This window comes from Silene latifolia, chromosome Y (assembly GCF_048544455.1).
Source record: "Silene latifolia isolate original U9 population chromosome Y, ASM4854445v1, whole genome shotgun sequence".
Lineage (NCBI taxonomy): Eukaryota > Viridiplantae > Streptophyta > Magnoliopsida > Caryophyllales > Caryophyllaceae > Silene > Silene latifolia.
This window is the reverse complement of record NC_133538.1, coordinates 205834162-205850228: the sequence shown is the minus strand read 5'-3', so window position 1 is coordinate 205850228 and position 16067 is coordinate 205834162. Positions and strand designations below refer to the sequence as shown.

At 35.8% G+C, this 16067-nt stretch overlaps 4 protein-coding genes across 4 annotated transcripts; 3 read left to right on the top strand and 1 right to left on the bottom strand.

The window, feature by feature from the left end:
• Positions 1-1955: 1955 nt before the first annotated feature.
• On the top strand, positions 1956-3343 carry LOC141629948 (F-box/FBD/LRR-repeat protein At5g22700-like). Its single transcript, XM_074442858.1, has 2 exons — positions 1956-2375; positions 2486-3343. Exons 1-2 carry the CDS (start codon positions 1956-1958, stop codon positions 3341-3343), a joined length of 1278 nt encoding a protein of 425 aa, XP_074298959.1.
• A 6989-nt stretch (positions 3344-10332) lies between these two features.
• Positions 10333-11844, top strand: LOC141629947 (F-box protein At4g09920-like). Its single transcript, XM_074442857.1, has one exon. It carries the CDS (start codon positions 10333-10335, stop codon positions 11842-11844), a length of 1512 nt encoding a protein of 503 aa, XP_074298958.1.
• A 447-nt stretch (positions 11845-12291) lies between these two features.
• LOC141629946 (F-box/LRR-repeat protein At1g06630-like) lies at positions 12292-13506 on the bottom strand. The gene has a single exon (XM_074442856.1). The coding sequence runs from the start codon at positions 13504-13506 to the stop codon at positions 12292-12294; it is 1215 nt and encodes a 404-aa protein (XP_074298957.1).
• A 667-nt stretch (positions 13507-14173) lies between these two features.
• LOC141629945 (F-box/FBD/LRR-repeat protein At5g22700-like) lies at positions 14174-15527 on the top strand. The gene is made up of 2 exons (XM_074442855.1): positions 14174-14497; positions 14595-15527. Exons 1-2 carry the CDS (start codon positions 14174-14176, stop codon positions 15525-15527), a joined length of 1257 nt encoding a protein of 418 aa, XP_074298956.1.
• Positions 15528-16067: the final 540 nt, after the last annotated feature.

The window sequence follows — 16067 nt, the reverse complement described above, 5'->3', positions numbered from 1 at the left end:
ATTCAACCTCAAATTACGTTGATGCCATATAATACTTGCATAGTAGCTTGCACAAATTCAACTCCTCTTTTCGTCTAAGATTTAAATTACTTTTCTGTGCGAAATGTTTAGGACAGCTCACCCTTAAACAGAAGTGATCTATGTCTATTTCGCCGCTTAACAAGTACCGTACTAACTTTAGGAATGATTGTGCAACCTTATGATATGTCCAGCCACCTTCGATCTCTATCCTCTTGAGTACTCGTCGTGAGGTTCCTCCTATACGGCCAGGATTCACGAGGGTTGTCTGTGTATCCTCGATACTTATATCCCACAAGTCTACGGTAAGAACGTCTAATAAAGGACACAACTCGATTAATGACAGCACGATCTCAATGTTGTGGCACAATTTCATATTTAGTGCAAGTCGATTTACGTTGCCAAAGACGGTAGACACATTATCTAGTACAAAAACGTCAAGCTTGAGGAACCTAACATTACTAATAGCCCCATAAAATTCCGACATTGCCTTGTTTTGATCCTCGGATAAATGTTCATTGCTGCCGCTGTTAATTTCTGCTTCATAGAACGAAAGAGGTTTATGTTCAAAGCGAAATATGACGGATTTTAGAGTATGCGTTACCAACTGCTCCAACTTTGGGGTATTAAGCACAACTATGATATTCCATATAATACTTGTGTGGATATCCAACCGTCTTAAATTTCGATTGGAAATCATAATATCATGTTGAAATCCGTCGCAATATAAGAATTCTAAAAGCAAATCCTCGAGAGATGGACAAGCCTTCAATAGCGTTGCCAGCAACTCAAAATCGAAAGGAAATTGGTTAAGCAACAATCTTTTCAAATTTGGAAGATTGATTTGATCAGGCAACTGCAAACCAAATATCGACGTTAACTTGAGTTCACGGACATTGCGGTCACAAGCTTGCCGAAGCAAAGAATCCAAAGGAGGCGGCCAGATGCTGTTTTTACCTTGATCTATTGATTCGATAACAAAACGGTCTATTGACGGTGAGGTAATATGCGTCATGAACTCGGAAAGTACTTTAATTCATGGTCGCCTATATTTATAGAGGTCACGTTAGTCCAAAGACCACGCCATTGACGGGATAAAGACCCCGTAACGATGGCTAATCGGAGAGGAAGCAAAGAGATAATTTCGATAAGAATTTCGACAGGAAGAATGCTGAGCCTGTCATAGCTTTGTTTCCTACGTTTGATAGTCATCTCTGTTTTCTACGAAAAAGGTTTAAGCGTGTGTGGCGTGTGTATTTGACCTAATTTTTTTTAACTTACGACTTCCGAGTCTAATGACCCGACTAGGGGTGTTAACGAGACGAGTCGAGCCCGAGCTTGGCCTTGCTCGGCTTGTGCTCAAGAACCAAAACTCGAGCTCGAGCCGGTTTCGAGCTTACCCGAGCTTGAAAAAAAAGTTGCTCGTTATCAAGCTTGCGATTTTTAATGTGAGCTCAAGCCAAACTCAAGCCCAAACCGAGCCTATATATAATTTGCAAATTTTTTGAGTTTTTTCCCCGATATTTTCAATAAGAAGGCAAGAATGTTGTATGTAGAAATAATTGGCAAATCAGCGAGACATTTGATATGTGTGATACAAATATATAATCATGATAGAATATTTTTATAACATATGAGCAATATCTTAAAGCGGCATTCATGATAGAATATTTTTATAACATATGAGCAATATCTTAAAGCGGAGTTTATGTAAACTTCTTTTTCTATTGTTTTTGGCTCTTATAGCTTCTTTGTTTTCCTTTTCTTGGCAAAAATTTAAGGAAACTCTGTTTATGTAAACTTCTTATTATTTTTGGGGTAAAAGTAATTTATCTTATACTCCATTTATTCCGTATATAAGCAAAAGAAAGAGACAAAAATTAGGTCAAGAACACGCTTAAACCCTGAAGCTTGAAATTTGTTTAGGCCTTAAAATAATGGAGATGGGCGTTAAACTTAGTAATCATAGCGTCGATAGGTTGAGTTCCCTCTCCGACGACGTTCTTATCGAAATCATCTCCTTCCTTCCTCTCCGATTTGCCATCGTTACGGGGTCATTATCCCGTCGATGGCGTGGTCTTTGGACTAAAGTAACCTCTATAAATATAAAACTCCCTGATTTCAAGCATTTTCCTGACTTCATGTCACATATTACCTCACCGTCAATCTACCGTTTCTTCGTCAAATATGCGGTTGAAGTTGACGACTCAATCTCGCTCTCTCTTTTGGATTTTTGGTTTCGACAAGCTTGTGACCGCAACGTCCATGAACTCAAGTTAGCATGTCCTCCTCGTTTTAAGGGTTGCAGCTACCGTAAGAATATATTGCCAAGTTTTGTTTTACAAACGCGTCGTGACGTCAATTGAGTTATACTTCGTATATAATTTGCGATTGCTTCGATGATGGACAAATCAATCTTCCTAATTTGAAGAGATTACGATTTACACGCTATCGTGTTGATTTGAAGTTGTTGGGAACGTTAATCGAGGCTTGTCCATCTCTCGAAGATTTGTCTTTAATAGATTTCTTCTTTATGTGGACACCGGAACGTGACGACATTAAGGTTTTCAATCGAAATTTACGACGGCTAGTTATCGACACAGGTTGTATCGAAGATAGACGTTTTGCAGTTGTGATTAATGCCCCAAAGTTAGAGCAGTTGGTTTGCCATACTGTAAAATCCGCCATCTTTAGTTTCGAAGTTAAACCTTCAGCGTTGTGTGAAGTAAAAATCGACTTCATCAACCACAAGGTTAGACTACAAAGCCGGGATGAAAAGAAAGTAATGTCAGAGTTTTATCAGGCAATTAGTAATGTAAGTTCCCTCACACTTGATGATTATGTACTTGATAAGGTGTCGTCGACCGTGTTTTGCAACGTAACTCGATGTACACTAATTATGAAAAAATGGTGTAACATCAAGACCGTGTCGTCATTAGAGTTGTGCCCTTTGTTAGATGTTCTGACCCTAAAAGTCGATTGGGATAGACGTATCACGAGAGAGAGGAACCTCGGGAAGCCTAACCGTAAAAGAACCTCACGACGAGTACTCAAGAGACTAGAGATTGAAGCGTACTGTACGACTTATCGCAAGCCTGGAAAATCATTCTTAAAACTAGTACAATACTTGTTAAGTGGTGCCATAGATTTGGAGCACTTCTACTTTAGGGCAATTGGTCCCAAATTTTTCACAGAGGAAGTTCGAAAAAGGATGGAATCGAAATTGTGCAAGCTAATATGCGAGTGTCCTATGGCATCAAGTGGGTGTAAGGTTCAATTTGAAGGGATGTTTCATAAATATGTTTCAAGATCGAATCAAGGTTGATCGGAAAGTAATAGATGAAGTAATCTTGGCAGTCAAATTCCTTACGATTTTATGGTATTTAGTACTTCCTCCGTTCCAATCATTAGCTTCTTAATCCAAAGAAAACCTCTTCCATACACAAGTCCGAATACAAATTCCTTAGAATTTAGATCATTCCTGAATTACGGTTTACCCGTACCCCATTGAAAGTAACCCTTTAAAAGATCATGAGCCTTTAATATACCGTGAATCAAAGGTCAGTTGATTCTCAATGTTGTTTTCGGGATAATTCCGGCATCATCATGTGTTTATTTGGTTGATTCTTGGGAGGAATTTAATTAATTATGTTTTAGGAGTTTAATTGCTTGAATAGTGTTGGTTTGGTACTTAATCCCCCTTACTACTAAGAGAATAAAAACTCTTAATAGTTTTCCCGTCCAAAACTATAAATGGAAACAATATTACATTTATATTTTACCTCTTTTACAAAAAAAATTATCACTAATTTATTAGGCAATCATTTCCACAAATGTTATCCTTCATCAGTTACACTCGAAAATTACGCAAATCTGCTTCTTATACAATCTTTACCATAATTATTGTTCATCATTTACACTCTAAAATTAAACGAATCTGTTTCAATCTGTTTCTTATATTATCCTTCAACAGTTAGACTCTAATAAATATGGTTTTCTAAAGGACGTAACAAATTTTTATGTATTTTTTTTATTAAAAATAAAAAATAAAAATATTAGTTCAATTATTTATAAATTGTCTTTTTAAATGCGTAGTATACTAATTTTACCTGTTTTCGTTATAAGGTTAATAGGCGTTTTAACTAAATCTTACATCACTTAATTGTATTTTAATATCATATCAAGTAATGATATACTAATATTATAGTGTTATTTTTAACCGTAAAGTAAAAATAGTTTAAGACAAAAATAACTTAACTTAAAATGTCTTTTGATGGTAGTAAATTTTCGTTTTCTACCTCTTGCTAAGATTATATTTAGTACGGAGTACATCATAACATTAAACTGCAAGTACAGTTAATTTATGCAATTAATTTGATAAGAAAGTCTCTTTATAAAACAAATCTAAAAAATACCCTGTTGTGCTGTAGCACGGGAACTATACTAGTTACTTTATAAGTTTGTAGATGCTACCCAAAACTCTAGACAGGGGCGTCTAAGGACCTGTGCAAGTGTGCAGCCACGAACACGGAGCTAGGCGTCTGGTTTTGGTCACCAAATTTACAAGTTTTATAAATGAACTTCAATACAAATTTCGAACTATATTACACTTGTGCATTGATATTTGAGGCCTCATTTTTTCGTGGTGCACACCCACAGGGCCTCCATTTATTTTAAAACGCCCCCGACTCGAGACTAAATTAATAACCAGAACTTGACCCTTATGGCAAATTTTCTTTTATTTAGTAAAAACAAAAGTAAGTTTATACTAGAATTAATATAGCGCAATTGAGCTGAACTGAACTGAACATATAGAAACCGAAATTAAGTTCAAAAGAATAGGGTGTTAAGGTAATATTCCTTTGGCATCTAATTATATCATTCAGCCTATATTAAGAGCTAATCCTCCATAATGCATACATAGTATAAATTATGAGTAACTTCACCTTGTAGATAGTACCAATGCAACCTTCCGCGAGCTTGTTTGAATTGGAGAAATTATTTGTTGAAGTTTTAATTATATTGAAGTCGAGTTGCAATGACTCAAGTCACTCAACCATCCCGCCTTCATCATTTTCGTCATCTGGCTTAGTAGTGAAGTTCAAATCATGGAATGAGAAGCAATTCAAGCAAACCAACTGTATATCGATGTATAAATGCACTACGCCAATTATGTACTCTAACAACGGTTAAATACTCGTACATTTTTGGAAAATCATCGAAAACAATAGATACTTTTAAGTTCTACTGATGAGACGATACTATATGAGGTCGCAAACCATTAGAAAAATCATTGTTGTTTAGGAATGAAACCTTTCCGAGAAACAAGGAAATAGATAACTTTGCCATTTGTAGTAGTAACTTTAGGACCATCGTTTCGAGACATGTTGAGAAATCTCCCTTTAAATTCAACATCACAAGTGGAGATGGTTTGATAACGATAGAGTTCCTCGCATAAATTTAACTCTTGTTCCTGATCACGCATCACATTACTCAACGGCCACTCTCGACAATCATTTACACTAACATTCAAGTGCTCCAAATCACAAGTGCTTCTTAACAAACCCATTATAAGGCGTGTCAAAGATTTCGCGCTCCTGCAATAACTTCTCCTGTTATTGATTTCCACGTTTATCGACTTCATCCTTCTGATTGCTTCTCGTGAGGTGCTTACATTGCTAGGCTTTCCATATAACAGCTGCTCCTTAACATTATCGACACCGCAAAATTTGAGGGTCAAAAACTCTACTAGGGGAAACATGTCCAACACGGACAACAAGGTTTTTAAATAGAGGCTCAGTCTCATATTAAATGTGAGCCGAGTAACATTGCGAAACACCATAGTAGATAAGGCATCTACTGCAGAAATATCAAGGGTAAAGATTCTTACATTAGAAACCGCCTTATAAAATCTAGACAGTTTATCGTTATCCAATCGAACTTGGGGGAGATCAGTAATTTCAATTTTCGCTTCGCGGAGCACAATTGGATCGTCTTCAAAGGAAAAAGGCATGTATTTTGGAGCGGAAATAGCCAAGTATTCTAAATTTGGGGAATTAATCACAAATGTGCGCCTTTGCAAGATATTCCTAGCCCAACAATTTAATGACAATTGTTCGAGTGACGGACAAGCCTTAATTAGTTTTTCAATAGATTCATAATTCGGACCAAAGTGAACGGTTAAGTTCTTCAAATTTGGAAGATTGATGGTATCACAATCATTGGGGAATTGCCAATCTTTACGCATAAACGAGCCAATTTTGGAGCCCAATTCAATCGATACTAGCGACTGCGTTTGAAAAATAACACTTGGTAATGCAAAATCAATATACCAAGATGAAGGATTACACCATGTTACCTTAAGTTGATGGACGTTCCGGTTACAAACGTCGCGAATTATAAAATCCATGCAAGGCGCCCAAAAGTCCAGATTAACGGAGGTATGGACAAAATCGAAACTGAAGGTATGGATGAAAGGTGAGGTAATTTGTCTCATGGTATTCTTCAATGTGGTATCGGGATTAAATATCTTATCAGCGTAACGGAGGGGGATGTCGATAGAGGTTGTGTTAGTCCAGAGACCACGCCATCGACGGGATAAAGTTCCGGTAGCGATCGCTAATTGGAGAGGAAGAAGGGAAATAATTAAGATAAGAATGTCGTCGGGAAGAGAACTAAGCCTGTCGATTCTCATCTTTACCGCTTCACGTTCGACTGCTAAGTCTTCAAGAATTAAGTTCATGATTTTTTTAAGGATTAGTTCAAGGATTTTATTAGGGTTCAAGTTTTAAGCTTTTTCTCTTGGCAAGGATTTTCTGACTTTTTCTTTTTTATATAGGGAATAGTTTTCCGTGTGAGATCAAAAATTGAGTTTTAAAATTCAACTAGGTTTAAACCCGTGAAAATTCACGGGTTTGCTATAAAAAAACTCACAATTAGCAATTATATGTAGTTATGTAAAACATACAAATAACTAAAAAACATTATTCATTGCTTTGTGATGAAGATAAGTCAGGTTTAAATATGTTTGTAACCGATATAAAATTTGATATTTTGTAAATGTATCATCAGAGGCGTAGCTACCTAGTAGCATGGGGTAGCAGCCGCTATCCCAAAGCCCGAAAATTTGACTAAGAAGATGAAATTTTGCTACTCCATATATTGTTGATATTTGTCAAAGGATAAATAAATAATACGGAGTACCTTTTTAAGGTAGCATTAGAATATATATGGTCTAGTGGTAAAGTAGAAGTACAACTCATCAGTTGATGCGAGTTCGACTCCTATAATAACCATTTTTTTCACGAGTTGAGTTGTATATTGCTTGTATATGGTACCAACATTATCTTTTAACCTAAATAATATCTCTCCTAATATCCTATTCTCTAACTAATATAAACCCCGTGCAATGTATGCATGGTATATATAGTATTTTATTTTCATAGTGTATTATTTATAGATTTTAAAATAACAATTCATTTATTTTCATATTTAATTAAAATTAAAATCTTAAGAAGTCATAAATTGAATATTTTTAATGAAAATTTCTTTTATCGATAAAGTAATAATGTTATTTTGTAATTTTTTTTACTAATTTTACTAATAGCATACGAGTATTTTTTTTAGCAAATGTCAATGAATTTTTATCATAAAATTCTTTAAACAAAAAAATTTCTTTATTAAAGAATGAAGATAGGAGATTTTTTTAGTAGATAGGAGATTCCCAACTCAATTTCCCTAAAAAAAAGAAATTCTCAACTCATTAGATTATATAAATTATTACGTATTAGTCTATTACATATTGTATCATTTTTTTTATTAGTTACGTTTGATGGTCATACGAATTGTTCTCACAAAATAAATGCTTGATGAAAGGTTTTAACTACCTAGGATTTGAGGCATCGTCATTTCCGTCAACAACAACCACGTCAATTATCGCGAAAACATTTTTTTCATATTTTCAAATTGAAAGTGTAGTTCTTATTGACAATAAAAAAAATGAATTGTTTATAAAAAAATTATATATTGTTATTGTGTTCACGGCTTCACGCTACTTTTGCTACCCCAAATTTTCAATTCTGGTTCCGCCCCTGTGTATCATTATTTTAACTTATTTGATTAATTTTTAGTAATTATATTCTATTTGAACGTTAGGAGTAATCATTGCATATAATAACACCAATTTTATTTTTGATCAAATACTTTATACTTTATCATCCATTAGATGATGAAAAAAAGAATTTTATTTTTGATCAAATACTTTATACTTTATCATCCATTATTAGATGATGAAAAAAAGAAGTTGATGTCAAAATTTTACGAAGCGATTTCTAGTGTTGGATGGATTACCCTGGATGCTGCAAGTCTAGGTTGCATATCTACCGTGTTTCACAACGTAACTAGGCTTACACTAAACATGAAAACGTACCTCGATACTAATTTATTGTTGTCATTACTGAAATTGTGCCATTTGCTAGACGTTTTTACTCTAAAACTCGGGGAACTTTATACTAGACAGAAACCGTGGTTGAAACTCCCCTCACTATCTCGCCGTTCAAGCACCTTACGACGAGTTCTCAAGACGGTGGAGGTAGAAATCAACGGGTGCGATTGCTACATCCCATCAAAATCTTTCCTAGAGTTAGTAGGATTCTTGTTATTGAGCGGCCATATCAATTCGGAGCACTTCCATTTTAGGTTTGCAGGTGTGAAAAATCGTCAAAAAGCGAGTGTAGAGAGTATAAAAAGAATGGAAATAGAGTTGTGGAGGATATTCGACCAAGCTCCAATGGTTTCAAAGCGGCATGAGGTCGAATTTGTTGGGGAGTATTTTAAGCTGTCTTGAAACGCTAGTAGAAAATTTTCTAGAGCAAATCGCGAAATCATCCATTTCAGTTGTTCACCATGAAACAGCTGAATATGGCTATATAAATTTGCCTCTGCTTTTAATTTTTATGTTGGGAGTCGATCCAATAACGTGTATATTGTTCCTTATGTCATACTATTTGCAGGAGTCTTTGAGACATTATGATATATTGCTAATGATGTCGTAGTTAGAGCTCCATATCGTCTCTAGTTTTTCGCTTCTTGCATCGACTATATGCTATTATCAATAGATTAGTGCTTCAACAATGACTCTTCGTAACCATTCTAGAAGGCAATCGATTTGTAGATGTTGATCATGATATTTTTCGGACATTGCTCTTTCATACACGGATTATAATTAAATGCTCTTTAACAGTTAATTATGCCATTAGAAATGTATTACTTGGTAACATGCGTGCTTTTCTTCTAAGAACGCCCGTCATAGGAGTAACGTAATTTGGCCTTCTTTTTGGGATTTAAAATCAAAGTATGTACATTACATAAAAACAAGGATTAATATGTTTTTCAAAATTAGCATCGTTGGCTAATGGATGTTTTATGAAGGGCTATTGAGTCAATTCCAATACCATAAAGTAATTTGAGAAATTTATAAAATGTCTCAATTATTAGCTTAGTGAAAAAAAAATTTCATTAATACATACATTTCATGATATTACTAAATTTTGTTAAATAGTTTTGCATTCAATTTTTTTTTCTCACATCAGAATATAATAATGTATCAAAATTTAATGAGATGTTAATTTCGTATAATTCTCCGCAAATAACATAAAAAATAAAAACTCTATAAATACCGCGAATTCATTGCGCGAGATCTAAGTTATTATTTAAATAAATGGCTTAAATTATTTGGGATATTCTACATGATACTCCTAGATTTTTTTAATTATAATCTAAGGAGTACCCCCCTTTCCTGCTAAAAAGCTTTGACCACGCATAATTCATGGTAATGAAATCGGAAAGCGACATAACTTTTTTTTTTTTCAAATTGATCGTCTTTCCGAGATCTTTGAATTTAAAAAAAAAATAAAAAAAATTGTCACTTTATGAACTTGTTGCAAGAGTGATGTCGGTCAAATGTTTTTAACCAAATAAACTTTGACTAACTATATCCTATGGATACAAGTTCATAAAGTAATGATTTTTTTTTTTTCAAATTGATCGTCTTTACTATATGTTTAATTTGGAAAAAAAGATTTGTTGTTTTTGGGGTTCGTAAGCAAGAATTATAAACGTCAAAGATTTTTAGCTAAAAAAGAGAAAATCACGTAGAATATACAAAAACAAAGGAATACCCTATAGAATATCCCAATTTTTTTTTTGGAGAGAATATCCCAATTTATTTTCATTTGCGGTAAAAGTCAAATTAGGTTATACTCAGTCAAATCATAACTCAACCAACACTCTCTTTAGCCACTTTAAACCTCATCGATGGCCGTCAAAGAAAAGGCGAAGAAGAGACGGAGGAAAAATAACAACTTTCAATGTGTAGAACAAACAAATGACCGGCTGAGTTCGCTCCATGACGATATACTTATCGTGATTATCTCCTGTCTTCCTCTTCGATCAGCCGTTGTCACCGGGTTACTATCCCGTCGATGGCGTGGTCTATGGAATAACATATCCTCCATTATCATAAGCGATCATAAGTCCGATTATAAGTTTGTATTCTCTGATGTTTTTCTTAACGTCATGAGGCAAATTAAGTCCCCTTTCATCCATCGTTTCCATCTCGAATTTGATGACAATGTTTCGATCAAGCATTGGCAGCGTCCTCACTATTCTTGGCTTCGCCGAATTTGTAACTGGAATGTCCGTGAACTCAATTTAACGTGGACCCCTTATTTTTATGGTAAGCATAAGCCTAGATTACCGAGTTATGTTTTTCAAACGCGGTCACTGGTATCCATCGAGTTGGACTCAACATACGATTGGGAGTTACTTGACTATGCTGATCCCATCATTTTACCCAATTTGAAGAAGCTAAGCCTTAGTTTTTGTTGTATTAGTTGCGAGTGCCTGGGAAAGCTTATCAAATCTTGTCTATCGCTTGAAGAATTGTCTTTAACGAGCGTAGAGTTTAGGACAGATGGTTATTTGAAATGTTCGAATCAAAATCTAAGACGATTATTTATGTACTTGAGGTTCGGGAATAGAAGCAAAGTGGTGATTAACGCCCCAAAATTAGAGTATTTGGATGTCTGTGCTTCGATAAAAGGGGTAATTTGCCTTGACGAGGAACCAATTGCGTTGCGTGAAGCAAAACACCAAATTAGTGAAAATCATCATCCTCTAGACGATGAAAAAAAGAAGTTGATGTCAAAATTTTATGAAGCGATTTCTGGTGTTGCATGGATTACCCTGAATGTTGCGGTTCTAGGTTGCATATCAACCGTGTTTCGCAATGTAACTAGGCTTACACTAAACATGAAAACATACCCCGATATCCTGGATACTAATTTATTGTTGTCATTACTGAAATTGTGCCCTGTGCTAGACGTTTTTACTCTAAAACTTGAAGAAGGTTATATTAGACATAAACCATGGTTGAAGCTCTCGTCACATTCTAGCCGTTCAAGCACCTTACATCGAGTACTCAAGAGGGTGGAGGTAGAAATCGACTGGTGGAATTACAGAGTCCCATCAAAATCTTTCGTGGAGTTAGTAGGATTCTTGTTACTAAGCGGCACTATCGATGCAAAGCATTTCCATTTTAGGTTACGTGCTGTGAGATATTGTAGAAAGGAAACTGAAGAACGTATAAAAAGAATGGAAATGGACTTATGCAAGATATTTCACCAAGCTCCAATGGTTTCAAAGGGACATGAGGTTGAATTTGTAGGGGAGTTTTATAAGTTCTCTCGTAATGCTTGTCGGAAATTTTCAAGAGCAAATCGGGAAATCATCTATTTTAGTTGTTCGCAACCACGAATAGAAGTTTAGTGTTTTTTAGCAATTGTATAACTCATTATAATTGATAGGACGGAGAGAGTATATAAGAAACACACAGTTTATGATGCCTTAGCATTACAATTCAGAAGCAAAAGTTGAGAATTACATAAAGTGATCAGCCACAATACTTTCAGAAGCAAAAATTGTCTGTTAGATCGAGGCAAGCCTAAGTTAATTGATCGGCAGGCACTACACGATATAAGAAATTAAGAATCATAAGTTAACAGATAGAGCTAAGCATAAATTACGGAGTAAAATCATGCAGATGTCAGCTAGTTTAGCGGGTATAGTCATGGGAGGTGATACTCATTACCTGAGTCCAAACCCCGTCAGTAGCGTATTCACTCGACCGTGGGGTTGATACTTCGTCTACTGCTTGTCAACCTTTTCAACCGACCATTCGAAACATATTTGTGAAACATCCCTACAAATTCAACCTCAAATTGCCTTGATGCCATATAATACTTGCATAGTAGCTTGCACAAATTCAACTCCTCTTTTAAATCTAAGATTTAAATTACTTTTCTGTGCGAAATGTTTAGGATAGCCCACCCTTAAACAGAAGCGATCTATGTCTATTTCGCCGCTTAACAAGTACCGTACTAACTTTAGGAATGATTGTGCAACCTTATGATATGTCCAGCCACCTTCGATCTCTATCCTCTTGAGTACTCGTCGTGAGGTTCCTATATGGCCAGGATTCATTAGGGTTCTATCCTCGATACTTATATCCCACAAGTCTAGGATAAGAACGTCTAATAAAGGACACAACTCGATTAATGACAGCAAAATCTCAATGTTGTGGCACAATTTCATATTTAGTGCAAGTCGATTTACGTTGCCAAAGATGGTAGACACATTATCTAGTACAAAAACGTCAAGCTTAAGGAACCTAGCATTACTAATAGCCCCATAAAATTCTGACATTGCCTTGTTTTGATACTCGGATAAATGTTCATTGCTGCCGCTGTTAATTTCTGCTTCATAGAACGAAAGAGGTTTCTGTTCAAAGCGAAATATGACGGATTTTAGAGTATGCGTAACCAACTGCTCCAACTTTGGGGTATTAAGCACAACTATGATATTCCCTATAATACTTGTGTGGATATCCAACCGTCTTAAATTTCGATTGGAAATAATAATATCATGTTGAAATCCGTCGCAATACAAGAATTCTAAAAGCAAATCCTCGAGAGATGGACAAGCCTTCAATAGCGTTGCCAGCAACTCAAAATCAAAGGGAAATTGCTTAAGCAACAATCTTTTCAAATTCGGAAGATTGATTTGATCAGGCAACTGCAAACCAAATATCGACGCTAACTTGAGTTCACGGACATTGCGATCACAAGCTTGCCGAAGCAAAGAATCCAAAGGAGGCGGCCAGATTGTGTTTTTACCTTGATCTATTGATTCGATAACAAAACGGTCTATTGACGGTGAGGTAATATGCGTCATGAACTCAGGAAAGTACTTTAATTCATGGCTGCCGATATTTATAGAGGTCACGTTAGTCCAAAGACCACGCCATTGACGGGATAAAGACCCCGTAACGATGGCTAATCGGAGAGGAAGCAAAGAGATAATTTCGATAAGAATCTCGACAGGAAGAATGTTGAGCCTGTCATAGCTTTGTTTTCTACGTTTGATAGTCATCTTTGTTCTCTACGAAAAAGGTTTAAGCATGTGTGGTGTGTGTATTTGACCTAATTTTTTTTAACTTACGACTTCCGAGTCTAATGACCCGACTAGGGGTGTCAACGAGACGAGTCGAGCCCGAGCTTGGCCTTGCTTGGCTTGTGCTCAAGAACAAAAACTCGAGTTCGAGCAGGTGTCGAGCTTACCCGAACTATAAAAAAAGTGGTAGTTTTCAAGCTTGCGAACTTAATGTGAGCTCAAGCCAAACTCGAGCCGAAACCGAGCCTATATATAATTGAAAATTTTTTGATTTTTTTTCCCGATATTTTCAATAAGAAGGCAAGAATGTTATATGTAGAAATATTTGGCAAATTAGCGAGACATTTGATATGTTTGATACAAATATATAATCATGATAGAATATTTTTATAACATATGAGCAATATCTTAAAGCGGCGTTTATGTAAACTTCTTTTTCTATTGTTTTTGGCTCTTATAGCTTCTTTGTTTTCCTTGTCAAAAATTTAAGGAAACTCTGTTTATGTAAACTTCTTATTATTTTTGGGGTAAAAGTAATTTATGTTATACTCCATTTATTCCGTATATAAGCAAAAGAAAGAGACAAAAATTAGGTCAAGAACACACTTAAACCCTGAAGCTTGAAATTTGTTTAGGCCTTAAAAGAATGGAGATGGGCGTCAAACTTAGTAATCATAGCGTAGATAGGCTGAGTTCCCTCTCCGACGACGTTCTTATCGAAATAATCTCTTTCCTTCCTCTTCAATTTGCCATCGTTACGGGGTCATTATCCCGTCGATGGTGTGGTCTTTGGACTAAAGTAACCTCTATAAATATAAAACTCCCTGATTTCAAGAATTTTCCTGACTTCATGTCACATATTACCTCACCGTCAATCTACCGTTTTTTTGTCAAATATGCGGTTAAAGTTGACGACTCAATCTCGCTATCTCTTTTGGATTTTTGGTTTCGACAAGCTTGTGACCGCAATGTCCGTGAACTCAAGTTAGCATGTCCTTGTTTTGGGGGTTCCAACTACAGTGAGAATATATTGCCAAGTTTTGTTTTACTCCATAAATAATTTGCAGTTGCCTGATGATGGACAAATCAATCTTCCTAATTTGAAGAGATTACGATTTACACGCTATCGTGTTGATTTGAAGTTGTTGGGAACGTTAATCGAGGCTTGTCCATCTCTCGAAGATTTGTCTTTAATAGATTTCTTGTTTATGTCGACACCTGGACGTGACATTAAGGTTTTGAATCGAAATCTACGACGGCTAGTTATCGACACAGGTTGTATCGAAGATAAACATTTTGCTGTTGTGATTAATGCCCCAAAGTTAGAGCAGTTGGTTTGCCATACTGTAAAATCCGTCATCTTTAGTTTCGAAGATAAACCTTCTGCGTTGCGTGAAGTAAAAATCGACTTCAACCACAATGATGGACTACAACGCCGGGATGAAAACAAAGTAATGTCAGAGTTTTATCAGGCAATTAGTAATGTAAGTTCCCTCACAATTGATGATTATGTACTCGATAACATGTCGTCGACCGTGTTTTGCAACGTAACTCGATGTACACTAATTATGAAAAACTGGCATGACATCAAGATCGTGGTGTCATTATTATTAAAGTTGTGCCCTTTGTTAGATGTTCTGACCCTAAAAGTCGATTGGGATAGACGTATCACGAGAGAGAGGAACCTCGGGAAGCCTAACCGTAAAAGAACCTCACGACGAGTACTCAAGAGACTAGAGATTGAAGCGTACTGTACGACTTATCGAAAGCCTGGAAAATCATTCTTAAAACTAGTACAGTACTTGTTAAGTGGTGCCATAGATTTGGAGCACTTCTATTTTAGAGTAGTTGGTCCCAAATTTTTCAATGACGAAGTTCGAGAAAGGATGGAATCGAATTTGTGCAAGCTAATATGCGAGTGTCCTATGGCATCAAGTATGTGTAAGGTTGAATTTGAAGGGATGTTTCACAAATATGTTTCAAGATCGAATCAAGGTTGATCGGAAAGTAATAGCCGTGAAGTTATCTTGGCCATCAAATTCCTTTCGATTTTATGGTATTTGATACTTCCTTCGTTCCAATCATTGTTTACTTAAGCTTCTTAATCCAAAGAAAAACTAGAGCATCATTCATTTGCACTTTATTTTGAAAATTCACTTTTCACGTGTGTTTTTGAAGTCCAATTTTGAGAGTGCTTTTGGGGTATGGGGTTGTACTCGAGTCGCACGATCGGGGTTGATCGTGGGGATTTGCTTTGTGATCGGGTTTGGTTATAAAGTAAATATTAATAAGAGAGAAGGTGGACGTAGACCTTTAGAGAGTAGGTTGAACTACGTTAAAAATCTCGTATCTCGTGCCTTCTTTTGTTTCGTTTATTTTTCTTTTCTCGTTTTGTTTTGTAGCCTTTGATTCACGCGCTCAGTTACAACAGTTTAGCCAATGTTGTTAGGATCGGGATCCTACTTTGGATCGATGAGCTTACTAGGATCGAATCGGTAGGATCGGATCGTAGAATCGTAAGATCCTACAAATTAACTAAA

What these genes read in the sequence shown, in the direction of transcription:
- LOC141629946 (XM_074442856.1), bottom strand. Translation starts at nt 13,506, where the DNA reads ATGACTATCAAACGTAGAAAACAAAGCTATGACAGGCTCAACATTCTT.
- LOC141629948 (XM_074442858.1), top strand. Translation starts at nt 1,956, where the DNA reads ATGGAGATGGGCGTTAAACTTAGTAATCATAGCGTCGATAGGTTGAGT. An exon ending in TTTTACAAACGCGTCGTGAC is followed by an intron (nt 2,376 to 2,485) that starts GTCAATTGAGTT and finishes GTTGATTTGAAG; the next exon opens with TTGTTGGGAACGTTAATCGA.
- LOC141629945 (XM_074442855.1), top strand. Translation starts at nt 14,174, where the DNA reads ATGGAGATGGGCGTCAAACTTAGTAATCATAGCGTAGATAGGCTGAGT. An exon ending in GACAAGCTTGTGACCGCAAT is followed by an intron (nt 14,498 to 14,594) that starts GTCCGTGAACTC and finishes AATAATTTGCAG; the next exon opens with TTGCCTGATGATGGACAAAT.
- LOC141629947 (XM_074442857.1), top strand. Translation starts at nt 10,333, where the DNA reads ATGGCCGTCAAAGAAAAGGCGAAGAAGAGACGGAGGAAAAATAACAAC.